At 46.7% G+C, this 26737-nt stretch overlaps 2 protein-coding genes across 2 annotated transcripts in view; one reads left to right on the top strand and one right to left on the bottom strand.

The window, feature by feature from the left end:
* Nucleotides 1-2687: 2687 nt before the first annotated feature.
* ANKS3 (ankyrin repeat and sterile alpha motif domain containing 3) lies at nucleotides 2688-16948 on the bottom strand. The gene is made up of 17 exons (XM_080353709.1): nucleotides 16858-16948; nucleotides 16540-16715; nucleotides 16001-16199; nucleotides 15661-15782; nucleotides 14871-14952; nucleotides 14035-14170; nucleotides 13582-13740; nucleotides 12342-12467; nucleotides 11297-11412; nucleotides 10051-10218; nucleotides 9407-9531; nucleotides 9009-9150; nucleotides 8239-8411; nucleotides 6849-6964; nucleotides 5939-6022; nucleotides 5378-5463; nucleotides 2688-5148 (listed from the first exon to the last, which is right to left on the bottom strand). The coding sequence occupies exons 2-16, from the start codon at nucleotides 16707-16709 to the stop codon at nucleotides 5390-5392; spliced, it is 1992 nt and encodes a 663-aa protein (XP_080209835.1). The 5' UTR covers nucleotides 16710-16715; nucleotides 16858-16948; the 3' UTR covers nucleotides 2688-5148; nucleotides 5378-5389.
* Nucleotides 16949-20130: 3182 nt separating this feature from the next.
* DNAAF8 (dynein axonemal assembly factor 8) overlaps nucleotides 20131-26737 on the top strand; it is a gene marked incomplete at its 3' end in the record, with an annotated part of 87929 nt that continues 81322 nt past the window's right edge. The window contains exons 1-5 of the mRNA XM_080353977.1: nucleotides 20131-20184; nucleotides 21947-22106; nucleotides 24989-25134; nucleotides 25855-25858; nucleotides 25908-26393. Of these exons, the coding sequence (XP_080210103.1) occupies nucleotides 21960-22106; nucleotides 24989-25134; nucleotides 25855-25858; nucleotides 25908-26393 (783 nt within the window). The 5' untranslated portion in view covers nucleotides 20131-20184; nucleotides 21947-21959. The remainder of the gene's footprint in view (nucleotides 20185-21946; nucleotides 22107-24988; nucleotides 25135-25854; nucleotides 25859-25907; nucleotides 26394-26737) is intronic.

The following is a 26737-nucleotide window of genomic DNA, read 5'->3' as shown; positions in this document are numbered from 1 at the left end:
AATAGGAGACACTGCTCAGTCTGGCACTGCTGCCCAGACCTGCTGCCCCACTGAACAGACATCTGCTGTGCCCAGGGCTGTGACAGCACTGCTCCCACCCAGGGCATCACTTTCATGCTCTCCTTGCCCTAAGCAAGGACCATCTCACCAGCACCCTGAGACCTCCAAGATATCCAGCCCAGAGGCATCCTGCAAAGCTCTTCAGAGCAAGGTGCTGCTTGTGCACCTTCTCATCACCATCCGCACTAATGCGGAACTTGGCATCAGCACCTGCTTCGCTCCTCATTGCTCCCCAGCTGCACAAAACACCAGCTTTCCTCCTCTTGGAGCTCCTCCTACAGCACAGACCCGCTCACAGCAAGTCCAGCCAGGGCAGCACATACACGTTTCCTGCAGTGCTTGAGCACTTCGACTGTTGTATTTACCCCTGTGTTAAGGGTAGCATTGCTTCTCCTTTGCTGGCAGGGAGAAAAAACATTAATGACAAGGGAGAGGGAAGGACTTGAGAGCACCAGCCACCCCCAGCCAGGCTGGGAGCTGAGCCCAACCTCCCACTGCCCAGGCCCAGCCCAGTCACCTGTCCTTGGCAGCAGGGAGAGCTGTGAAGTCCTGGGCAGGAGCCACCCTCAGCTTGGGAACTGTTCTGCTGACAAAAAACTGGGTATTTCTGAGCTCAGCTGTGCAACAGTTGGGGATCAAGGTGTTTGCTTCCCAGTAGGGTACCAAAGCACCAGGTGCCTGCCCTGCCCCAGCAGCACAGTGAGCCCAGGAGTATCCACACCTCTGCCAGCCAAGTATTAAGGCTGTGCAGTTTAAGCAGTGCCATTTGTGTGTGGCTGCACACATCTGGCTCTCTGCTCCTGCCCTGGGACAAGGCCTAGTGCTCTCCACCAAGAGCTGAGAGCAGCAGCAGACGCCACCAGCACGCACCCCACCCTTACCTTCACCAGCAGGACAGACATGCTGCTGAGTCCATTGTTCCTACCACCTAATGCTTTACCTTACAGAAAAGGCCACACCAGGAGGGAAAAAGCAGCTTTTACTCTCTACTACATGCAAGTGGACACAGGTGGTTCTTCATCTCCAGTCCCTCCACCCCCAGGGTTGGAGGAAACACCTCTTGCAGACACAGCATCTCTAACAGGGAGCCTTGACCACAGACAGAAGCTGCACCAGACTCAGCAGCAGCTGGCTTCAAGGTTGGAGAGCCATGCAGGAGTTTTCCTGGATCAATGTAACCCCTGTGAGACCATTTTGCGCATAAACTCTCTTTTCAGGTGTAAATAAATGTTTCTTTTTCAGCAAGGAGAGCGTGCTGCTTCTGTCTGCTCTGGTGGAGGGAAACAGCTGTGAGGGTACAAATTCACACTTGAGCGCACACACTCCCAGGGACAGGGGTATTACAGGCACACAGAGGCCCTGGCTCAGACAGCACTGCATTACTCTCCCTGGGATTACATTACAGGTTACATAGGGAGGAAAAGTAGCAAAATAAGACAACATTATGGTCATAAATACAAACAGCAAGCAAAATCACTTGTCAGCTCTGGTACCAGCAGAGCCATCACACACAAAGGGCACAGGCAGGAGCTGGATTACTGTCTGGATTCTCCTCTGCTCTTTGCTGGGTGCTGCAAGCTCCAGGAGCCTGGCACTGGTGTGTGTGCACAGGGCACTGCTACAGGAGCAATGCCAAAGCTGTATAAGGCCACAAAGCCTTGGAAGGAGAAAACAGACTCTTTTGAGACCCAAGCTTGGCTCCTGGATGAATCAGAGCTTCCTGTGCTTCCAGGTACTCTGTGAAGTGCTGCTGTATGTCAGATGGAACTGAGAACAGTAACAGTTCTGAACACCAAGGGCCTAGAATCAGCATGAAAAGGGAACCATTTCCAGTTCTCTCCTAGCAGTTTCAAAACTGGCTACAGAGAGAAAAAGCCCTGGTTACAGCTCAGGACACAGCAGGGCTGAGATCCAGGCATCTGAGTGTGACCCTGCTTCACTCCTACCAGTTCAAACCCCAACTCAGCTCAAAGGTGTTGAGATACAGCAAGAGCTTTAGTTCTGACAAGAGATTTTTATGTTGCCCTAATTAATTTTTTTATGATAGCTGCTGAATGCTGTCCTCTTGAGCACCTGTCCCTTGTGACAGAGGCTGGCTGAAGGTTTAGAAGACCAAAGTCACACCAACAGCTCACAAGTCTCAGACCAGAGTACTTCATTATGAGAGCAACAAGGCCTAAACTCTTTTCTAAATCAGTGTAGAGATAACTTTTGTCATGCAGCTGGAACCTTTTGGGGGCTAAAGGGGCAATGGCCAGCTAGGAAAGAAAGATCTGAGCCCTCAGAGGAGCATGGACTTTGGAACCTGTGCGTGCTCTTCTGCTGCACCTCCAGCATTGCCTGATGACATGAATTCCCACATCACCTACACAGCTAAAATTGCAGGGGTGTCACCTTCACCAGGAGCCAGGCAGGGCTAGAAGGACAGATAAAACAGCCCCTGATCCCCTGAGAGAGAAAGCTGGAAAGCACTGTATATGTTCCTGGTTGTCCTGAAATAAATCAGTGAGGTTATTAACGATTCTACAATCCCAAGTCCCTCCAGAGAAACACACCAGAAACATTTTCAGTTTTTATTATTTTATCCATGTCAGCAAATACTATTTTATTCAGACAGCTTGCCTTAGGGTAGCACCAGACTCCCTGCCACCTGCTCCACCACCCCTTCAGCAATGAATGCTGTTTGAAGTCCTCCATGTAAGCAACTACCTCCTCAGGGAAGCACTAGTCGATAAAATCCCTTCCATGGTGTTACCCTGAGGCTACTCTAGAATCCCTTTAAGTCTTTACACCTGGGCTCCTGTAGCACCTTTTGTATGAGTCTTTTTCCTTCATGCACACACTGCTGTGGCTCTCATCTACCCCTTCTCCCAGTCTCCAAGCATTACAATCTATTGCATGTACCATTTTGCCCCCAAAACCCCCATTTCTTCCATGTTATGACCCAGCAAAGTTAGCCCCAAGTCCATGCAGTCTCTCCTTCCAGCCACCCGCTCTCCTGCAGTGTTGCTGAGCCGGGGCTCCCTGTGCTCACCAGCTGCTCCCAGGCCCTTTCACTTTTTCCCCCCCCTTGCACATGAAAATTTTCCACCTTTCCCCACAATCATCTTGCTTTAAATTCAAGTCTGGGCTTCCATGGGCTACAGCACAGACAACCCTGTACTGATGCAGCCAGAGACCCCACCAAGGCTGGGGCAATGGCATTAAACACTGCCTGGGCACTCCTCACCATTCTTCCAGAAATGGGGAATGAAAAACAAAGCCCAAAATACTGTTCCAGCACACCCTCAATACTCCAAGAAGCTTCCAGGGATGCTTCCTTAGAAGAATTGGCTCTACCTCACCAAAACTACTTCATGGTGAAACTTCCTGCAGCTTTGTCCCACTGCCTGCTGCACAGCTGGTGCCAGCTGCTCCCATGCATAAACCCATGGGATTTGCTAAAGATTAAATAAAAAGTGTATCATGTTAAATTTAAGAGCTGAACATGGGTAGAAAGCAGCAGCCCACAGCTGAGCACTCTGCCAAGCACAGACAAGCTGCCAGCACAGCAGGGTCACATCAGAGCCATACCCACCTCAGTGCCCCAGGATTGTCACCCAGAAGCACAGACACCCTGGTTCTGTGGGACATGAAACCAGATGTGACCTTCAAACACAGCCCAGACTGCCTAAACGTCCCAGGCAGCTGATCAGAAGGGGTGACTAGCTCAATGGGTGGTGCCAGACTGGGTTTTTGAATTCTGACATCTGTGATCATGGTCCAAAAAATTTTAAATCAGAAGGAATATACACTTTCTTCCCCTTCCCAGCAAAGAGAAGAACACTTTTCCAGACTCATCAAGGCCAACGCTCATAGACTTCGGGTTTGGCTTTTCCCTATCCCCTCCCAGCTTAGCAATACAGTCTCACTAGAAACCATTTTACATCAATGTTACTGTCGCCAGAGCCCCTGTGGCTGCTCACACAGCTCCAAGAGACAGAGCAGCCTCTTCCTGCACTAGCTGTCCGCACTTTGACAACACCCACACTGCCAACACAAGAATGCCTTGGCAGAATTACTTCCAAACACTAAAGCCTGGAAAACAGGGGGAGGCAGTGGTTGAGGACCATGGCTTTGTACTGCAGCTACATCTGGGATGTCATTTCTTTGCTTATCTCCCCTGCAGGACAGCTCTGTTCCCCAGCTCTTGTTCTGCCTGCCTTGGCACTCTCTTGCCTGCCAAAGGCACAGGAGATGGAACGGTCTCAAGCTCTTCCTTCTCTCTCATGTCCTTCCAGGGGAACATTTGCCTTGCAACCACTGCCAGCATTGGGAGCTTGGCACTAACAAACCAGACTGAGAGTCTGTACCATAAAGCATTTACCACAAAAACAAGTTATTTGGGACTGAATAACATGATCACAAACAACCCCTGAGGCAGGGAAGAATCTGAACCAAAGCAGGGTTGGCTGGTTGGAGGGAGAGGTTTTGAAGCACAGGTTTGGGATGGCAGTAGGGCAGACATTCCTGCTGGCGATAAGGGCTGCATGAGTTTCACTGCAGCTCAATGAGCCAAAAGTTAAACTCCACTCACTTTACCCACTCACACCAACCCCACGTTCCTTATTGCCTCAGATACATTTTCTGAGTCAGCTCCTGAGCAATCCGCATGGCACAGAAGGGGCCAGGGTAAGTGTTAGAGACCTTGGAAAGGACAGGATGCAGAAAAAGATAATTGATTGCTGTCAGTGAATGTCAGGTTTCTAACACCACACAGCCCTGAATGACAATGGCTGCAGGAAGCTTAAGGCAGAAAAACCTTTTAGGGTCAGCGCTTCTCCTCCTCACTTAACCTTTTGGTATGGACAACAATGATCCTGGGAACCCAGACAACAGTCAGGCCCAAATAGTTGCTGGCTTGTCCTCTGCTGTCCCTCATTCTCCCAGGCATGTTCTCTGATCGTTGAGACCTCCTTCCATGCATCTGCCAACCACTGTGGCACTCTCAGCGGAGCTGCGGTGGTGTCGGCACGGCTCTTGCGCTCATTCTCCCAGGCACACTCAGCTTCCGGGTGGAACAATCACCCGACGTCAGTATTCCTGTAGCTACCAGGAAAAGAAAAAAAAGTCACCCTTTCAGTGAAGCAGAGGGACAAGGAGACTAAGGGTTTTTCAAAGGGAAAGCTAACCAGAAGGCACACAAGGACTAGTTAGAGACTCGGTGTGCAGGCTATGGGCAAGCACTCGGCACAAGCAGCAGACGCTGTTACTTGCTGCAGGGAGTGATGCCCCTGAATGTCACAGCTCCCAGTGACCATCACTAGTTTCCACTCACCCTCCTGCTTTGTTATGGCTCTAGCCAGCTCTGCCCAGGGGCTTGGAGCCTTTGGAGGTTTTGAGTCACAGTCTGCAGAGCTTTTCCTGAGGACAAACCAAAAGAAAAAAATATCAGCATTAGCAACAGGTCAACAAGTGGTAAAGACCAGGCTGCAGTCTGCATTCAACCACTGCTTTCCTGCTTCCATACCGCCTTCTCCCCTGCAGCTCCCAGTGCCCTGAAAACAGGAGTGTCTCCACTCTGCCTGTTGCTGGGACAAGTTCCTGTCATCAGGAGAACAGGATGCAGGCTTTGGGAACTATTTCACAAGCAGCTCTGACCACTGAGCAGGAGAGGAGCATGTACTCCCTTCTGTCAGCCAGGCATGAGGCAGAGCCCAAGATCTGCAGTGAGATGAAGTGCAAGAAAATGCCAGCACCAGCTTCAGAGCCTGGAGATTTCCTTGAGTGTGTCTTGTTAGGTCCCTCCAACCTGCTACCACCAAATCAAAAATCTGCCCAGCCACAACTCCCCACCAGCACAGTCACTTCACATGCCCAGAGTCCTCCCTGACCTTACCCATTTCTCCCACACACTCCTCTAGGACAGCTGATAGCTCAGGCAAGCTCAGAGACTTCAAAGAAGGCGGCCATCCTTCCAGCACTGCAAGAAAGAGAAACCACACATTTAATCAATCTCCATGCTCTCTGTGACAGAGCAGAAACAAGGGTTTGGTGTTGCTGTGAAGCACCCACACTCAAAGTAGCTCTGGTTAGCAGTTCTGAGTCACATGGGAAGAGAGCTGGAGCTGCATGTGACAAACTGAGGGTTTTTTTCTGGCAATTCTACCACTTAAATATTTTTTTTTACTACTAGTTGGGTCATATATTAAAAGAACCTCAAAGAGACTACATGTAGAGGACAGAAGTCAACAGGATTTGTAATTGTCTCACTTTTAGAACACAAGCAGCAAAAAGCACATCTCTGGAAGTGTGTCAGGAGTAGCAGATCACTTGCTAACTCCTCATGATAAGGAGATGGTGGCCTGAGCCTGCCCAGCCATGCACAGCAGTTCACCCAGGGCCTGAACAGCACAGTCCTCCTGACCGGGTCAGGGAACAACCGTGGCTTCCAATTCAGCCCTTGCTCTAGTGCACACTGTGGTAACACACCTGAGGTTCCCACACGCTCCAGTGCAGGAAGAAGCCTGTGCCTCAGCTTTGCATATTTAGCCACAAACACCTGCAAGATCTGAAGACTTGCCACTTGCTAAGAAGCAAAAGTTGCTGAGAATCTCAGGTGCTTCGTATACTTTCCCTGAACAATAATTTTTACATTAAATTTAAGAGTTTAGCTGCTCATCCATTTCCAAATCACTTTAACTTCATTATTTCAGCAATGAAAGACAAGCATGTGGCTTGCTCTGGGGTATCTTGGCATTTACCCACCCCCTGCACCCATTTGTGCAGTTTGACAAGCTCTTCCTCACCTGGACGCTCACCAGGCCGTCTGCTCTCACTGGTTCCCGTTTGTACCTTTGTGTCCAGCACTCTGCCGACTACGAGCTCTTGGGTCAGCCGGGAGGACAGCTCTGCTTGACAGGATCTGCCAAACAAGACAAAGCCCATCAGAAGTGCACAGGGGCACTTCTTGGGACAACATGCCAGTCTGTGCACTCCTGCATCCTGCAAGTACCTGCTCAGGGTGCTGAGGGACCGCATCTAACGCCCTGGGTTACAAACTGCTCCTTGTTCCTTCCCAGGAAGAGGAAGACGTGCCCCAGACAAAGCTCAGGGCGCTCTCCACTGTGCCCCATCTCCACAGCAATCTCTGCCCCTGTCCACAGAGGAGCTGCGGAGGGAGAAGAGAAGGAGGGGGCACAGTGAGCAGGAGAAAGCCCAAGCCAGGGGCTGTGCCTGGTTTATATGAGAATCAAACATGACCCACGGTTCCTAAGGGGCAAATGAAGCTACCTCAGGACAGGCATCAGGTTAAAGCAAGAGCAGCACACAAAGTTCTCTGGTGATCATCACCATACCATCAATTCAGACAGCACAGCCTCAGAGCATGGAAGGGCACTTATACCAGACAGCCTTAGCTCCTCAGGCAGGGAGAAAAGACCAGTGTCCATGGCAATTGGGAACATTGCTCTGCTGCCCTTCTGGAAGCCAATCCCGGTTCACCCTTGCTTAGCACTGAGCAGAGCTCATCCCCTGTTGGGTCAGGAACTACTGGGGTAGGATTAACACCACCTTCAAGGACACATCTGTTCTATCAGTAGACAAAAAAGGGCACATAATAGAATTGTAGTGCAACCGAAACAGGGAGAAAAGCACCACACAGGCAACAAAAATATATATTAGGAGGTGAGGGCGAAGAGAGAACTCAAAGGCAGTGGTGTGAATGAACAGGGCAGATACTTGTTAGGTATCAGAGTTGCAAGAAAAGTATTCTTCACTAGCCAGGGCAGGATATTGCAAGTCCTTTGATAGAGCTTGGAAGTTAGAAACTCTAGTCTGCATTTATCACATCACCAAGTTATACCCTGGTCACTGGGTCTCATGTAAGCACAAAGCACTAAGCCTTTTGGTTCCAAGGGAACTGAGCACCTTCACATTCCAGCTGAAACATGAACACTCAGCATCTCTGGAAAGTCAGGCCATTTATAGCTCATGCTATAAGGCTTCACCATCTGCTCACATGACTGTGGCTTTCCACTAGAGAAAGTTAGGCAGGATCCACAGTGGGTTCAGCTGCCTGGTGAGTTCGCCTACCTGACCCTAAGCCTCACCTGTAAGACTGTCAATATGAGCTCTGACCTCCGTAGAGCCCAAATCCCATTTCCAGTAACCTTAGTGCCATTTCCTGGAACGACTTACTTGATCTGATCCAGTAGGACTCCAGCATCCTTGGTGATGGCCTGAACCTCTCTGAGCTGGCACTGGATAGCATTCCAGGTCTCATCCCGCTCCATCAAACAGCTCTCAGCCACTGCACGCAGCTTCTGCTCCTGGCACACCTGGCCCTTCATCACCTCCACCTCCTCACACCTCTACAGCAGAGCAGAACAGAGGAGTAGACTGGGGGTACTGTATGTCTCATATGTGCCTGCTCCAACATACCCCTGGAATCCCTGCTAATTTAATGGCTTTAGGCAGCCAGATGATTCCTGCAGAAGTGCACCCAACCCAGTGGGAAAGAAAGCTGGATAAGGCTTGTACACTGCATACATTGTCTCTCCACACCAAGACCAGTCCCACAGTTACAATTCCCCCTTCCTCTTCATTTGCAAAGATACTCAGTAGGCCCAATTTTGCAAGTGAAGAGAAATCTGTTCACTAATGGCTGCAAAACTTCACCATGAAAATGACACTACTGAAAAAGAGTAGACACTTAATTCCTCCCAATCACTCCTTTAGTTCTCAGGTAGATGGGAAATCAAGACATGAAGCTTCACAAGCATGGAGCACAGATGATGAGGAGTGGATAAGCTGCAGTGATGGTGTTACCTGATCTACTTGACACCAAGCGTGCCCACTGAAAGTTGTATCTTTTCCTTTACCCGAGGCCATTAGAGGTATAACAAAAATATGCTACGAATCACTTACTGGAGCATAATGAGGCACTGAGCAGCTCATGGCAGACTTACCTTGTGCAGCTGAATGGCCAACTCCTGCATCTCAGCCTCCAGTCGATCTGCATAGGCCAGCTCCAGGGCATCGCTGGGTGGTCGAGCGTTGCTGTGCCATCGGGCAATGGCAGAAGTCATCTTCCTTTTGGGTCCAAACAGACTGGTGGGAGAATAGCAAATTGTCAGGGACCAAATGCTGCCCCACCTGTCCTTAGGCCCAATGGGATGCCATGAGGACCTCTGCAGTCTACTGGTTCCTCCAAAAACAGAAGCCTGTTCCAGCCAAGAATTAGGGGATATCAAAATTGTGTGGGAGACTACCAGAGCAGAAAAGCACTCACTAGCTAAACTTTCCTGTGCAGGTTGTACGCACGGTTTATAGTGGGAAAGATGAGAACTACATTAAAGACACTTACGTGATGCCTATTTCCTTCAGATCACTCTCTGTGAGAGTCAAGAAGATCCGGAGGTCAACATCTTGTTCCTCAAACACTTGCAGATACTTCAGACACCCAATCTCTTCAAGGAATGTTGCCAGGTCCTGCAGCCCATCCAAACCAAAATTATTTACACCCTCATAAAAGCATTGCTATGTCTCTCCATCATAAACATCTGCTTCCTCATGTGGCTGTTATGCCTTCCTGGGTTCTAGCAGCAATTGTGACTTCCCCTGGTTAATTGCCCCTCTCTGTAGTCACAAAACAGGACCTGGCCTGTCTGCTGCAGCCATTGCTTCTTGTAATGAACGTAGAGAAGGCACACCAACATCTACCCTAGCACTCACCACAGACATTGGTAGCACACCCACAGGTCTGAGGGTCCAGAATAGCCCTCCTAGCAACAGCAACACCCAAGCAGACAGTTCCTTGTACAATAAATTTTTGTTTTACAAATGCTGAAGTCTGGGCAGAGGTTTGGAATCAAACGTGTGTTGGTAACAACTTCCCTTTTATCTGAGAAAGCCCAGAAAGCAGCTTAGGCAACCTTGGAAAAACCTCCCACACTTGATAGAGTGACACAATCTGCATTACTTCAGAGACAAGATTCTGTGTGTAGTTACCTGGGGCCCTTTATAGGCTGGGGGCTCAGGAAGGATCAGATGCTGACTAGAGCCCCCAGCTTTCCCTGGGCAGTGGGTCCACTGACTATCACTGTTGCTGTAGCGGTTCTTGATCTTAAAGCTCTTGGCTTGTTTCCGACTAGGAGGGCTGTTTGCATGGTCAGAATCCTGAAAAAGAAAAAAAAACCAAACCACACCACACAAAATATAAAGGTTAAGGTTGATCACACAAAGATAACAGGATCACTACAGCAAAAAATGCAGACTCCAAGTCCAAGCTCAAAATCCAGACAGCAGTCTACAAACACCAGAAGCAAAAGATTAACAAACACCTTATTAGGAAGGGTTGAATTAAGGTGCTCCCAAGATGGTAGCCTGATACCATGTCTGGAATGGCACCAGGCTCTTGCGATCTCATCTTAGGAAGCAACATGTCAGAGCAAAGAGCAACACCAAATCCTCCCCTGAATCAATACAATGCACCAAGATTCCATCTATGAGAAGTTCAAGAACAAGAGGAAAAGGGGAATTAAGCTCATGTCCAGCTATAATCAACATTCTGTCTGCCAGCCCCAAAGCTGGCTTTAAAATGTGAGCTGTGACTTGAACCATTGAGTAACCTCCAACCTCTTCCCATTTTCCTTCTCTAAACCGCACTATTCTGCCTGTGATCTCACCAAGCTCAAGATCTGACCCAGCTCCAGGAGGTCACATCCTTTCTTGACCACCATCTAGCCAGAAATCTACAAAAAGTTCAGAAGCTGGAGAAAGAACTTAATTACTAACTAGCCATCAACAACCTGCTCTAGAGTGAATTTGCTTTGAGAGCTGGCTGCTAGCCAGAGATCAAATGAGAGGAAATGGCCTCAAGTTGCACCGGGGGACATTTAGATTGGATAGCAGGAAAAATTTCTTCCTGGAAAGGGTTGTCAGGCATTAGAACAGGCTGCCCAGGGCAGTGGTTGAATCACCATCCCTGGAGGTGTTCAAAGACACACAGATGAGGTTCTTTGGGTCATGGTTAAGTGACAGTGTTAGATTAATGGTTGAACTTTATGATTGAAGGTCTTTTCCAACCAAAATGATTTTATGATTCTATGATCTTCAAATATGGAAACTGGTTTTCTTGTCCCTGTAATTCTACCTTTCCTCAGCCAGCCTGGTGGAGGCAGTGTCACAACAGGCTGTGGAGGAGTCACAGTATCAACTGAGCTGAAGGCAGAGAAAGGAAAACTGAAACCCCCACCTCATTGCTTTCCAAGGAGCCTTCACTGCTGACCCCTGGGGCTTTGGTCAGGCATTCACTGCTGCTGCTGCTGCTCCTGATAGTTGCTAAGTTGTTGGTGAGGAAAACATTATCTTCTGGAAAGGAATACAAAATAAAAGTTTCACATTCAACTTTCTTATACTCAGTGCTGGTTTTGCTACAAAATTACCAGCAAAAGCTGCTGGAGGTATAAAGGAAGGAGAAACACAGAGCAAGGCTTCATATGCAGCACTCATAACAAGATGATTCCAAGACATAAATACCACATCTGATATCAGGCACTAATCTTTCTTCAAGTCTGTTCAGTACCGCAGAGAGCAGGAAGGCTGAGTGTGTGTATTTCTGTGAGGCTTTTGGTTATGGGGTGGAAAAGTGGGTTATTGCTACCAAGCCTGCACTCCCATTAGTAAAGTTCCCTCCACAGAATCACAGAATGTTAGGGATTAGAAGGTTAAAGCTTAGAAGTGACCTCAAAGAGCATGTATCATTAGTCGTCACTGAGAAGAGCCTGTCTCTGTTCTCATGGCACTCACCCTTTACATATTTATAAACATTAATGAGGTCATCCCTCAGTCTCCTCTTCTCCAAGCCAATGCAGAGCCACATTATCCTTTAATTGATTTAGGAACTGCCCACAGATCCTTCCTTTATGCTGTTCCACAGAACAGTGAGGTCTGAAGGGACTTCTTGAGGTCATCTTCTCCAAACCCCTGCTCATGCAGAGTCAGCTACTACAGCAAGTTGCTCAGGACCATGCCCAGGAGCATCTCCAAGGATGGAGACTCCACAGCCTCTGACACCCCGCTCCAGTGTGCAGTCACGCTCACAGCAAGAAAAAAAAACAAACGTGCTTTTCCTGACGTTCAAGGGTACCTCCCACCTTTCAGTTTGTGCCCATTACCTCTTGTCCTGTCACTGGACACCACTGAATACAGCAGTGGGAAAGAAACCTGCAAGCCAAGGGGTTGGTCTCACATCCAGGTGCACACTGCAAACCAGACTGTTTTCTGAGACAGTGACCTACCCCTGCTGCTGCTGCTCTCCACATCCTGCTCATTAATTGGAGAGGTAACATCCCGGTTCCGGATATTGTCTGCTTCACAGCTGCCATCGTCATTGAAGGTAACATAGCCCCGAGGAGGGACCTGCTCTGTGTGCAAGAGGAATGAAGAACCAATAAAATTAGGATACAGGTTACCAGGGAGGCTCCAGCAGGAAAAGCAACCACTTGAGGATTTGAAAGTAGTCAAGAGAGACTGTCTTCTCAACTACCAGCTCCCATTCTAAAAAGCCCACAGGAATACTGAGAAATGCATTTGCCTATAGCTTCCCTCACACAAACACACATCAGCTGTACATGGTTGCATTGAAAAAACTCAGAGGAAACAGCCTCGTAGAGATGCACCTCAAATAGCAGCTTTCATTATTTCCTTTCTTCTTCATGCCCCAACTGTCAGAGGGGAAAAAGCATCTGCTTAAGAGAGCAAGATGCCAGCTCTGTACCATCCCCAGCCAAACACACCCTGTAAAACCAACCCCTCTGCGTCTCTTTTAACACACTAGTAGCATCCCACTGTCATTTCAGAAGCTGACAGTGTCATTTCAATAAAGCCTCTGCCCATGGGATAGCATATCTGTATTAAAAGAATACAAACTTTGAACATGCTTTTAAGTTCATATTCTTGGCTACTCCAGACAACTGGGTAGTCAGCCTGAGAAATACCTATGGCTATGACACATATCCAAGAAAACAAAACTGATAACAACTACATCCACGGGCTGATGTCTCAACTGGGATGATCTTTCTCTTAGCCTGTTGCAAGGTTTTGATAATCTCATTTATTAGTATTTCAAGCATCAGGGAAGACAAAATTGACAGGTCTAGGACTAGCAAGCTCACTGTAGTGGCCTGTGTGACCACTTCCTCTACCATCAGATTGAGAACGGTTCTCAAACTTTTGAGCCCACTGCAAAAAGGGAAGCTGGACTGTTCTCAAGAATCAGTGGAAGAGTAATTGAGATAAGAACAGTGTTCATTCCACAGAAGTGTCCCATTCATCAATATCCAGCCTTCACAAGAGAGTTCAGGGGGTTTTCTTTTTCAAGTAGGCATTGGATAGCCTTGCATGGTGTTTGCTATCTTTGTTTCTGTACAAGTCACACATTAATTCCAAATCAAAAGAAAAGAGTGTTGGCATAGAAAAATGTGCAAAGCATTTAAAAGACCCCAAAGGACTCTCAATTAGGTTTCTAACTATTCTCACCATAGCAAGACTGCTTTCTTCCCCCAATTCCAACCGCCGTTATCTTTGCCAACGCCTGGGGCCCATCATGGATGCTGGGACCCTTGGTCCTGCGAACAGGCCTCTGTCTCTGAGGAGCAGAACATGATTCATCTGAAGAACTCAGCTCTTCATATTTTCCTGTAGTTCAAACAAAGATTTTTAGCAGCATAGTAATTTGCCTACTTTATTTGCTACTGGTCCTATAAACACAGTGGAAAATAAAGGGAAATGTTAAAAGAAGGAGGGTGGAACCGTGGAACTAGATTGAAAAAGGGTCAGCAGAAAAATGTTGGATCCAATCCTTTTCCATCCTCAGCAATGCTGGAATTTTGAGAACAGACCAGCTAGTACTACCCCTTAACATACTTTCAAAATATCAAGTATCTCTCTTCAGGTTCTATCTTAAAAATAAGAAGCTAAAACATCTGTTACCTGGACCCCTGCAGAAGACCTTGGGCACTGGGGCCACATGCAAATCTATCAGCCCCACAATCTTTGTATGTCCGTACTTCATGGCCAGTGTCCGTGCTGTGGCTCCAGTGTTATCTCTGACATCTGCCTTCACCCCCTATAGAAAAATGAAAAAACATGTTTAACGTACACATAGCAGAAGGCACTATACACAAAAATTTAAAGAAGTCTAAGAATTGTCTTAGTTCCAATCCCATCAGAAATACAGTCTCACCTTTGACAGGCAGTTCAAGCTCCATTAATATATCTTTTGCCTTTCTAATTATCCACAGTCTCTCCAGTCCCTGAACACCAAGAAGTCCAGGGATGTGGCTTTTGTGCACTGCCACATGGAACTAGTTTGTTTTATCTGCAAAATGTTTTGCACTGCTGCCTCCTTCTGGAAATAAGCTGGACCAGTTAAATGGGATATCAAAACCAAGTTATTTAACATCAAGACACCTGCATGCTCATAAGCTTTTGGAGGTAGAAGATGCCCCAGAGCCCATACATGCAAGCTTGTAAATACAATATGCAGATTACCACATTAACATGTTTTCTAATTCAGTCATTATTCAGTTAGATCTGGACAGTTAGACCTCACTCCTATTCCTACAAGGCCAGTGTAAAATCAGAGTACTAGCCTTCAGAAAGCACATAATTTCAGAACAGTCCTGGAAGTCTGGGACTTCAGAGGTGACTGTCATCAAGGTCAAACATAACACTGTGAACAGTCTAGAGTCAAGCTTATGGTTTTTCCTCTCTGAGGGCTGGAACCACAGATTTTCAGCTTTACAGAAGACAGCCTACACACTTACATGATTGAGAAGGTACTGAACAATTATCTCATGGCCAGAAGCAGCTGCTTCCATCAGAGGTGTATATCCATACACTGGCTCCCTAGAGAGAAAAACATGCACACATGGACTAGAATAATCAAAACTGAAATATGCTGCAGTCTTTGCCACCCCCTGATACAGCATCTTCAACCTCTGCCCCCCGCTGATTACAAACTGTACCATGTACTGGCTGTTCTACTGCATTCTAGTATATTCCAGTAAAACTCCCAGTGGAGATCCAGTAAGTGTTACTGTATTGGCTGCACAGCAACAGATTACTCTTCTAGTTGCAGATCTGCCCTTCAGTAGCAAAATCAGTTTCTCAAGAGCTAACAAAACAAGAACTCTTGTTGATCTCAGGTAATTCAATATGCATAAATGCACAGGCAGTTCCCAAGACACAAGAATGTACTACACAACTCAAAAAACTGAACTCCAAGTACACAGATAATTCAATAGAGAGACTTGTAAAGTGGACTTGAGTTCAGAAGGTATTGCACCTGCTTGCTTTCAGAATTTAGCTCATAATTAAACCGATAGTAAATCTAATTTCTCTTGATCTTAGTTACAGAAAGTAACAACATGGGTGGACTTCACTGTTCAGCATGCCTTGGCTAACAGTGTGCCATACTTGTTAAGGTATAGGAGGGAAAACAAAAGCAGGTATCTGCTCCCTGCCCATGTTCAAATACATTCATAAGCCAACTGGCTGCTTCCATATCTGAAATGAGGTATCTTTTGAGAAATGAAATGACAGATTCCTCCTTACTTGCAGTTGGCATTTGCCCCATTGTCCAGTAAGAACTTGACCATCTGCTGATGTCCAGCACTGGTGCAGTGAAACAAGGCAGTCCAGCCATGGATGTCCTTCATCTCCAGCTCTGCACCTTGCTTCAAGAGAACAGAGAAAGTTCTTTACTGCACTCTCTCTCCTTCATCTCTTTGCTACTGCCTCTCTGCTCTGTGATACCAGACTTTAAATCCCTGTCAAGAAGCTGAACTCACAACAGAACATAAATGGCACACTTCGGTTGCAACTGGTAGAGAGTCTTACCCTGTGCATTTAAACCATGCACTGTGGCTTTACCTGTTTCTTATGGGATACACACCTGTAGAAGAAAGTAAGCAACACTTTCATTTCCACAGCTGGAGGCCAGCATGAGTGGTGTCTGCCCTTCTGGTGTGGGGATGTTCACATTCACTCCCGCTTCCAGTAGCAGGTGCACAATGGTGTCGTGGCCAATGTAGGAGGCATACATCAGTGGAGTCCAGCCACCACAGTTCCTCTTATTTAAATCCAGATCTCCACTAAATAAGAGAGAAAATAATTCAGCTGAACTACTGTCCTGGAGCTGTATATCACAGTAGGTTCCTGCAGCCTCTTGCTACCATCAAGTCTGAAAAAAATTCTAGCACTGAAGCCTACAGGGGAATTCCTACCAGCTCCAGCACAGCTTCCACCAAGTCACTAAGGTGATAATTTTTATCAGCAGACTCGCCCCTTGAAACTTTGCGCTTTAAGAACCCTTTTGGAGTCCCAGTGACGTGCCCCAACTGCAATGTTAGACCAGCCTGTATGGCAGCCAGTGAAAAACCACAACCAGCATCAAGTAACCACAAACCTGTGCCCTCCCCAGCCCCTCCTTACCGCTGGATACACTCCTGTACCACTTCATACTGCCCAACAGAAGAAGCCGTATGCAAGTCCAGGGGAACGTCCAGCTCCTCCCGACAGATCATCTGACCGACTCCATGCCACATGGAGAGACTGCGGCTCAGCAGCTCTGACTCGCTGGCTTCATCACTCAGCTCTGACATCCTGCCCTGAGTAACCAAAGCAAAGCAGAACTTTCAGCTGCTGATCTAAATTTTCTATAGAACACGGCATTACCCATTGGTGCTATAGTTCCAGGGTGCCATGGGCTTGGAATCTGAGGTTCTCAGAGGTGTAGTTTCAAATTCCTACCTCCACTTCAGTCACCTCCTTAGCCTGAAGCAATAAGACTTGTTGAAGAATTTTTGCTGGCAGTTCTTTCTTGCTGCAGTGAACTCCGGGATTCGAATACACTGGAAAAATAAAAGCCCATTATACTAGAAACCCCCATCTTTCTAATATAATTTTAAGACTTCAGAAGCACTGGCCATTTTTTCCGTCCCCTCTAATCAAAACATGCCTAAGGCAGCTTTGGATACGTTTGTGAAGAGAAGACCAAGCACCTATTTAGGTGATGATGCCATTCTTCATGTTATTAAAAAAGGGTGCAATCTTTAGTCTGCATGTTTTATAATTCAGAGAGAGAATTAAGAATTCATGTGTCAGATGTTCCTGTTCTTTTTTGTTATCTGTCTTATATTACAGGATGGCCCTGCTTAAATTAAGCTACAGTCATTAATAATGACAACTGTCCACTGCTCCCAAAAGTAGTTCATATCATTTGAACAGGGCACACTCTTCATTATGCCATCAGGCCGCAAGCATGCTATTTCTACCATTTATTGTTTTAGCACTTCAGGCGCAGTCCAGTCTCATCTCTGTGAACCCTGGCAAGCGCTGAAACACTTTGAGCAGCCACGCACCTGCCCATTCATTATCTGAGCATGTCCACCGTCCTGCAGACACTAACTTAATTACACAGCTAGTACATTTTCCTGGCTGCCTGAAAGGTTTATTTCCCATTCCTAGCCTTAGGGAGCAATTGCAAATTAATCATTTTAACCACTCACAGGAGACTGTTCCTGTTTGGTACTTCATAAAAAGCTGGTCAACACAACTGCATCTATCATCCGGTGTCTTCAGCTGCAGTTTCAGGCTACATCCAAGCCAATCCAACGGGAAGTGCCTTCCCCTCCCTGTAGTCTCTGTCATCCCCCAGGCAGCATGTCTGGTCCCATCACATATTATATGGGCAGCTAAGCCAACATGAAGTATTTGTTCTTTTTGCTGATGATTTCTTGCCAGTTTAACTCCTCAGACTGATTAATTCCCAGGTCATGCAAATGCCAAATTTGGCATCCATGAAGAATAAAAGAGAACAGGAACACACTTTTCAGCAGCAGTTGCTCTTTAGATTGCCTCAGCTGTAATGTTTCAACTGTACTCGTATTTTCTAAATAACTGGGGGTCTTTGTCTTGCAAGCACAAGCCCCTTTTCTTATAACATAAGCAAAATACCTTTAACTCCTACCTCTTCACTCCCCAACTGGATCCCTTCTCCCACACCTGGCTTTTTTTTTTTTCCCCTTCCTCCTTCTTAAGTTTAAGACTACAAAAGCACTACCCATTCTACCTAATCAGCATGTACTGGTAATAAATTATTCCTTTCTTAAGAAATGTCCAAAAGTACCCACTTTACCTAATAGCAACAATTTGTATTACACTAGCAACTCAATGGCCTCAGGCAAGAATATGCAGTGCTGAACACAAATGAAAGACCTGAAAACCTCACAATCAAAATATAAGGAGATAAATGGATTTAAGTGGATCATGAGGGGAAAAGTAGAAGTGTTTCTCACTACAACAGATTAAAGCTGCCCCTGGAAGGCAAAAAGGCACATTCAAGGTTAAAGGAGGTAAAATCCAGGACAGTTTGTAGATGCACATCAAGATGAAAGCAAAGCTCACTGTTCTCTCTGCAGATCTTTGTTAACTGGACATGTTAACTATAAAAACAAGACATATATTTGGTCTCTTTCAGAATCACCCCCACATCAGGTACTAATTACCAACACAAGACAGAACAAACCCAACACTGCTCATTAATCACCACACAGCAGGCACAATTCAGCTGTGCTGGCTCTGCTGAGTTCATTCTCTTACCACCTCTTCCATGAGCACCAGTAACACTCACATAGGTCCTTCTGTCCCAAAAGACATGAGGCACCCAAAACAGCACAAGTGAGGATGTTGCTGGAGCTTCCAACTAAGCCATCAAGCTGATAACACAGAACCATAGAATCACAGAGTATCCTGATCTGGATAGGACCCACACAGATAATTAAGTCCATCTCTCTAAAATCAGAACCAAAGGCTTCACTTCCGCTCCTGACAGTTCTATCTCTGCTATATTCAGTAATGACCTACTGGAGGAAATAAGAAGTCTTGCTACGGCCCACAAATAGCTGGTACCAGCTCAGTCACAACACCAAGCGCTTCCAGAGCCAGAACATTCCATCTTCATGCTACTGTTGCCTGCTGGCTACCCAGGAACAGGTACACACATTACAGCTGTAGGAACCACACCAAGTTTCCCCAGACATTGCAGTGTGTCCAAGAAGGGGTGCCTGCAGCATGAACTCCACAATACCTGGGCTCAATCCTACACATGCTTGTTGAAAAGACATTCTACATACTAAAAGGCCGATGCACTAAGCATGTTAAAGGATGTATTGCACTCCCAGAAAATTAACAGAGCCAGATAAGATGCACAAAACCATTTCAACAGCCACATTAGGAGCAGATTGCCTGGGACAGGGGCTACACCAGATGAGATGGAGCACTCCAAGGCAGCCAGCCTCCAGTCCCCCAGGGCTGCGTGCCAGACAGCCTGCAGTCCCACAGCGACAAGCCTGAAGAGAACCCAGCCCGGCTGGGGCCAGGAACCCCATAGCAAAACGGTTTCCAGGCACGTTATCCCCACAGTTACTCCCGAGGCCCTACTCGGAACTCGCTCTCAGCCCCAGGGTGGGCCGGGCCGAGCTGCGCGCCGCTGGGATGACCCGGCCTACCCCACCGCGGAGCGAGCGAAGTGGAGCCGCTCCGGCCATAGGCCCACCGAGCCCAGCAGCCGCCTGAGAAGGAGCCCATAGACAGCTGCATCCGAGCCAGACATCCCCACAGCCACCAGAGAAGAGGCCAGACTCCCCGCAGGCCCCGACACCCCTCACCTGCACACCCGGTGAGCTTCGCTACCGGAAGTTGCCCCACCCCGCAAAGAATGCTGGGAACCCCTCGTCCCGCCGAGCCGGCAGACTACAAAGCCCAAGAACAGACGCCGAGATAGCAAAGGCCCCGCCCACTGCGGCGCCGAGCCAATACATAGCGCCGCTGTGAGGAGGCGGGGCGAAGGGCAGCCAATAGAACGCAGGATCCACGCGAGGGCGGGCGGTTCTAGCAGGAGGGGCGGACCGGAGCCGGTGGCTGAGGTACGGTGGGAAATAAACAGTACCACAAGTGATACGGGCAGGCGGAGCGACGATCGCGGACGCCTCAGAGCTGCGTTGTTGCTGACTGGCCCCTCGTGTTTTTTCTTCATCTTACAAGTCACGTCGGTTTTTTCTTCAACTTATAAGTCATGTCGGTTCGCTTTACCCCGCTGCCAGAACCTCAGGCCGGGGCGGGGGGCGGTTCTCGGGGGCGCCCGGGTGGGTGCTGTGAGTGAGGGGAAGGGGCGGTACAGGGGACGGGGGTCTCGCGGCGGGGAATGGCGCCGGGCCGGGAGCGCGCGCAGCCGCCGGCCGCGTTGCCATGGCGACGGAGGCGTTGGCTCAGCTGCGCGTGCGCCGCCCGGGCCGCCATTTTGGTGCCTGTCAGGGGGTTCTGTCAGCGGGTGTCCCCTCCGTGTCCCCCTCGCACTGCGGGTCCCGAACCCTGTCGGTGTGGTGTGACCGGCGCTGAGGGCAGGGGTTGGCTCATGCCCCGGCCTGCGGCCAGCTGCCTGCCCGTGAATACCGCCCCGAAGTGAGGGGGTGTTTCCCGCCATTGCTTTCATCTTCTTGGCTTCTCCGTTGCACCCGTACAGCGAGGCTCCCCAGAGGGATGTGACAGCACATATCAGTTCTAGTGACATGGCGAAGCTCAGGATTTCACGTCTCAATCAGCCCAAGCTCTCCAGGATGTGCCATTTGTGTTATAGCTCTCTAACAAGTCTGCACTTTGTTTTAAACACAGAGCACTGCTTGCTCCCAGAGAAGATGCGGGATTAGATGACTGATAGATCCAGTATAGCATCCTTACCCATGGGAGACTGACCTTTCAAGCTGGCAGAGGGAGCCACTGCAGGCGGTTTGGTTTGATCTGCATGGGACTCCCCTTGCCCTTGGCAACCTCCGCTTGCTGTCAGAGCACAGCACTCCAGCCCACTTTACCTCAGTCAGATTCACGGGTTGTCTCACATGAACAAAGCCACCACTCTACAGATATGGCATATGAAGTATATTGCAAAGGTGCTTTGCAAGTTGTATACTTCCCAGGGCGTGAGATGAGTTTCACTTCATGTTTAGAGTGTTGTTGGTTCATGCCAATGCAAATAATAAGGACACTGTAATCATATGAAGTTATTTCAGTACTGAATAACATGCAGTCACAAACCTCTTAACCTTTCTTGCCAAACAAATTATTTACTCTCATGTTTGATTCCCCAGGAAACCATGCAATAGTGGCATACAATTTTAAAAGCAAAGGTTTTACATGAGGAGTAATTGTCTAACTTGTCAGTACAGCAGTAGTCCCTACTGTATTGTCTTGACTCCTCATGCATATCAAGGAAAATATGAGGAAAGAGTATACTTTGTAAATGCTTTGAGAGGTCAGAATCCAAGAGCATGCCTACTCTCAACTATTTTTATACAGATTCAATGAAAAAAAAGAAAACATAAAAATTTCATCTATCATTTGAGCAGTGAGGAGGGGAGCGTGAGACAAATAGGAACATGGAGAAAAGACCAGCTGAGAGAGAGGTGTCCGGCTCGTCTTTGCTGTGTACCTTCCCTCCCTATAGGCAGGGAGAACGTGCTTTTCTGAGAACACAGTTACCAGTCAGTCTGGCTAAGAATCCCCAGAACACTTTATAAATGAGGGGATAAAGTGCCCCTCATGTGCCCCTGTTTTTGGGTGTACATGATGAGCAGGGCAGAAAGCTCTCAGCCCTCTGGACTCAGGTGGGAAGGAACAACTCCAGAAATGCAGGTTTTATTGTTCACCGCTGACAGTGAAAACTCCGGTAGTGCTGAGAATTGTGCTGACCCTGAATGCGTGTGCTTTGTTCTTGCTTTGTACTGTTGTTGTCCCTTGTGCTCTTTGTGAGGTGTACTTATGCTCATCTTTTACGTGATTGAAGGGAAGCTGTTTGAATGGCCTCAGAAGAGCAAAGTGAGGATACAGAGCATCTATCTGAGCCTCCTGCAGCTCTTGTTCAGAGTAACAGAACGTGTCAATGGGGAGCCATACTTGCTGCAGTGAAAGATCAGCTCCCGTCTCTGGACTCTGACACCTCCACAGTAAGCACTGGAACCTACCTTTCTTTCTCACTGTGTTTTAGAAAAACCTCTCAAAAGAAAGAGAAAGTCACCTTAGCCAGGCATTTCTGAGTAGGTAGCATGGTATCCTTGATGAGTTACTTGTTGTGGCAACAGTGACACTGTGCATTAATCCACAGCCTTCTGGGTTCTTTGATTGTCAGTGTAATTGCTGTCTCCTCTCCCTATATTCTTTGTAACCTGAAAATGGGACTGATTTCTCCAGACAATGTGTATTCCTAGGTTGGGAAGAGGAGGGTAATGGGCATCTTGCAGAATGAGCCTGCGTTTCTTCTTAGTTTGGTCAGTTGAAAATACAATATGAGAGACACATACAGCTTATATAAAATGAAATTATAATGTTTTATGCTTGAGAGTATTATACTATTCATTCTAATGATGTACTTGCCAGACAGCAAGCCTCTTTTTGTGGGTATGAGGATCACAGGAAAGCAATATTCCTGAAGACACTGTGGTCCACGGGAAAAGGCATTTGGCAGATATTTCAATCCTGGATTCGGCTTTTTTCCCTGCCTGTAATTCTCCACAAACCATGTTGCCTTTTTGTGCTTCAGTTCTACCTGCAAAGAAGCAAAATGCCCCTAACCTTTTAATATAAAGCATAGGATTGATAGATATTGTGCAGTATTCTTCACCAATATGGTATTTTTACTTGCTGGGTCTTCGTGTCTGGCACAGGCTGCCTCTTGGCTGCTAAAGATCTCTGTTCACAGGACAGCAACAATCTGGTGGAAATAAAAAAAATGCCTGCCTCTCTAGTCCAAGATGCTAGCTCTGGCATTGACTTTTCCAAGGCGATAATGTGTCTCAAGGCTCAATTATTAGTGGCCTTTTGTCCAGATCAGAATATTTTGTTAACTGTCAAACATGTATGCACTTGAAAAAATGTTTTTGAACACTTAAAGGATATATTTTATTCTTAGTGTGGCCCTTAATGATACAAAGGGAGTCCTGTGAGCAATGAAGGAGCCAGAAAGGCCTCCATGGGGTATTTATTACTTATTATTAGTCAGTCATCAGAAGCAGTTTGGTCTAGTGCATGAAGTGTTGATACAGATTCCATGACTTGTTTTCTGCACCTGGCTCTAACACTAGCATTTTGGACAAATTGTATTGCCTCACTGTTTCTCAGTTCCCCTCTACCTACATTCTAATTTAGTTACTTAAAACAACCATTGCATTTTAATATGTGTCTATATAGTATAGATTATGCCCAACACTCTGAAGTTATTTTTAGGCATTCTTGTTGTATAATTTTACAGTAAGATTAAGATGGAGAGAAAGCTTTGTACTTCCGTGCCAAATATCATTCTATAACTCTTCAATCACATTGAACATTTTTTCACTTATAAATAATCTCCCAGTACCATGTTTCTATTACAAGTGGGAAAAATTTCCTGCTGAAGGAACTGAGGCAATCTGTTTGGCACTTACTTGCTACCCTTGATTTGCATTCAAAAGATCTGGTTGTATAATCCCTCTCCTGCTTAATATGAAACAGTAGCCTGCTGAGCCTGCAGTTTCAGTGCTGCACCTTTGTCCGAGTGGTTTCCACTTGTGTGAAGATACATTTGTGCATTTGAGATCTGTAGTCTCAATGGGCTGTGCTCCTGCATTTAAAAAAGGCACTGACAAATGAGTTTTATGCCCTGAAGTTCTTTCATTACCCTCACATGCAATTTATTAAGAGGAAGGAAGTTCTGTTGCAGTTTTCTTTGTGTTAGGAGAAATTAATTGTACCAGACAGACAGAATTCCCCAAAGTGTGAGTTAGTGAAAACGTCCACTTGCAAAACAAGGGGACAAGCAGGAAATCTGTGTCCTGACTGCTGAGGAGGTGCTTGATCTCATTTTGGTGTCTATGCATAAGGATTTGTTTCAAATTTATATCTTATGTTCAGAAAAGAGATTTTCAAAACTATGTAACCTCTGTCCAAACAAATATCGATACCACTTCACATTCTGAGTGGGTATGTCATGGCCCTGATTGCAATCACAAGCCTTCATGGCTCTTACCAGCCTCACCTGGGGCTCCCACCTGCATGCCCAGCAGCTCTATTTAAGCTCAGTGCTGAGCCTTCACTCTTTGTCTGAGTTTTGTTGGAGGAGCACTGATTTTTAGTTACAGTCATGGTTGGCCTGGACTGGAGCTGCCAAACTGTTTTTCACTGGGGGCAGTATCTGCTGCTACTCCTGTATTTCTACAGCCCTAAAATTACATTGTGCTCTTTCAAGGCAACTGTGAAGCAGATGTGGCCCCAGTAAAAATGAGTTGGGCACCCTAGTCTAGGCTTCTACCTGTGAATTGGCTTTTAGACTTGATCTGTGACCTGCCTCATCACCACAACCTTGCCTTATAACCTCGGTTCTTCACTCAACCTGGTAACTAGCTCTGGTCTGTTCTGCTTATTCCTCTTAAGTGCTGGTGAGGCTTTTGCCTTTCCAGTTATGTGCTGCTGCTTCCCTTAAGAAGCAGCCCTGCTCTTGTTATTCTGTGATGATGAGTGAGGTAATGCAAAGATCAGATTGGGAGTTAGAGAACTTGCCCACTTTGGTCATCACTTTGCTTCAGAGGGATGTTAGTCATCGACCTTCTTGGTGATTCAATGTTTTATGGAGTTTTTACAATTGTAGCTTGCTCAAATGTTGGGTCACTGTAAGACAGCCTAAGTTGTTGAGTGTTGGGTCATCAAACTGTCTAGTGAAGATGCACCTGCAGAAGAAATTCTTGTCTCTGAACTTCAGTCAAGTGGTAACATAGGGTTTGTCACTGCAAAACAGATATTTAGGTGAGCGTTGTAGTCTCTCATTTAATTTCTCTCTCTTTTTTTTTTTTGTTTGCAGTCTGATTGTGAGAGTGATGGGGAGCTTTTCATTTTCCAGCGGGAGCAGCCAAACTTAATTCCTGACCTGTCGGAAGAACTGATGGAGTTTTCCCTGGAAGACTCAAACATGCAGGTTGTTGACTGCTGTGCACAGGCTGAGCTGCTGTAACCCCACTCTTCTGATTGTCTCTAGTGGGGGTAGCTGCTGTTCATTTGAGCTATTTACCTGAATTGTGTGATAGAAGAGCATGGTCCCTAGTGCTTTCTCCCACTAGAGACTAGATCTTTCTTTCTCTTCATACAGTGACCTTTTAAAGTTTTCTGGTTTTGAGATTTTTCAACCTTTTTTGGCCCATCTCCTTGTAGTTTCTATTGTTGTCCTTTTTTTTTCCCTGTGTGCTGACACTGTGCAATGACTCCTAAAGTTTTCAGGTTTTAAATAGTTTCAGTTACCATTTTAAGTATCTAGAAAATGTAGAATTAGTTAGGTCAGTGAGACCTTAGTAAAGAGGAAGAGTATAAAGTTTATCCCTTGACCAGCTTTTCTGCCATAAAATGATTATGTTGTGTCTGCAGTGATGAAGACTGGGCACCATCGGAAGCTGGCAGAGAAGCCAACTGACCCTATTGTTTCATCATGGGAGGACTAACTTACTGTGCTGTTTTTCCATGTGTTTATCATGCTATAAGAAATATTATATGATGAACAGATGTAAGGGAAATTAATTTCAAAGATGTTTAATACTTCCTGAAGTTAGACTTTGAAAAGTAAACAGTCTTACTATTTTCCATTATGAATATGGTGTGTGCTGTTACCAGATGGTGTCTGAGTTGGAGATGCTATCTGCCAATCACTTTGTTTTGCTTTACTGTCATGTTCTAAAGCTTAGTGAGATGTGACTTTCTGCATGTATTTTCTCTACCTGTAACAAACCCAGGAAACAGGAAGGCACCCATGGGAGGTCTGGAATGAAGATCTGGAAAGTTTTGGTGTTCAGATAAAAACAGATGGTGCCCAAGTCATTGCAAAAGATGATGTAGAAATTAATAGAGATGAGACTCCAAATCTTGCCAGCCATACTGAAGATATTTCAAGCCAAAAGGGAGCTGGTTTTGAAGAGTCTCTTGCAGATCCCACAGATCACATTGAAGAGAAAGAACTGGACAGGAAGCAGACCAGGGAAAGAGGAAACTCTTGGCTTAAAACAGCATTGTCTGTGGAAGAGCTGGACAGTCAGAAAGAGAGAAGAAAACTGATAGAGACAAAAATACTCTCAAAAATATTTCTGGAACCATTACCAGGCTGCCCAGAGCTAGACGTGAAGCCTCCCTCACATGACATTAGCAACAGTCTAGAAAGATTTTCTAAACAGGAAACCTCCTCGGACGATCATCTTCAAGAACTAACTAATTTATCATTTCGGGTAAGTGGCCCAAGTAAGTGGTTTTGGGGAGTGCTGCTCAGGGGTAGAGGGCACAGTCATGTCTTACAGAATCCTGCTAAAACAAAGAACTGAAATGTCAAATTCTGCACACACCACAGCCACCTTTGTTGCTTTCATTGTTGTCCTGAGTTTGGGTTTTGTTGGATCATGTGCTATACAAGCTACCAACAAACTACCTTTGTCTCGTAGGGCTGTTGTTTAAAGCCCATAATGGTAGGAAAAGCCATGGGCCTGCAGTGTGGTTCATAGTCTCATTCAGGAAAACCAACCACGACATCTGTGGGAACTCTTCTGGTCCCAGGCAGGCCTTGCATAAAAACAGT

The sequence above is a fragment of the Nesoenas mayeri genome, assembly GCF_963082525.1.
Source record: "Nesoenas mayeri genome assembly, chromosome: 15".
NCBI lineage: Eukaryota > Metazoa > Chordata > Aves > Columbiformes > Columbidae > Nesoenas > Nesoenas mayeri.
Note: the sequence above shows the minus strand (reverse complement) of the source record. Positions and strands in the feature narration are given on the sequence as shown.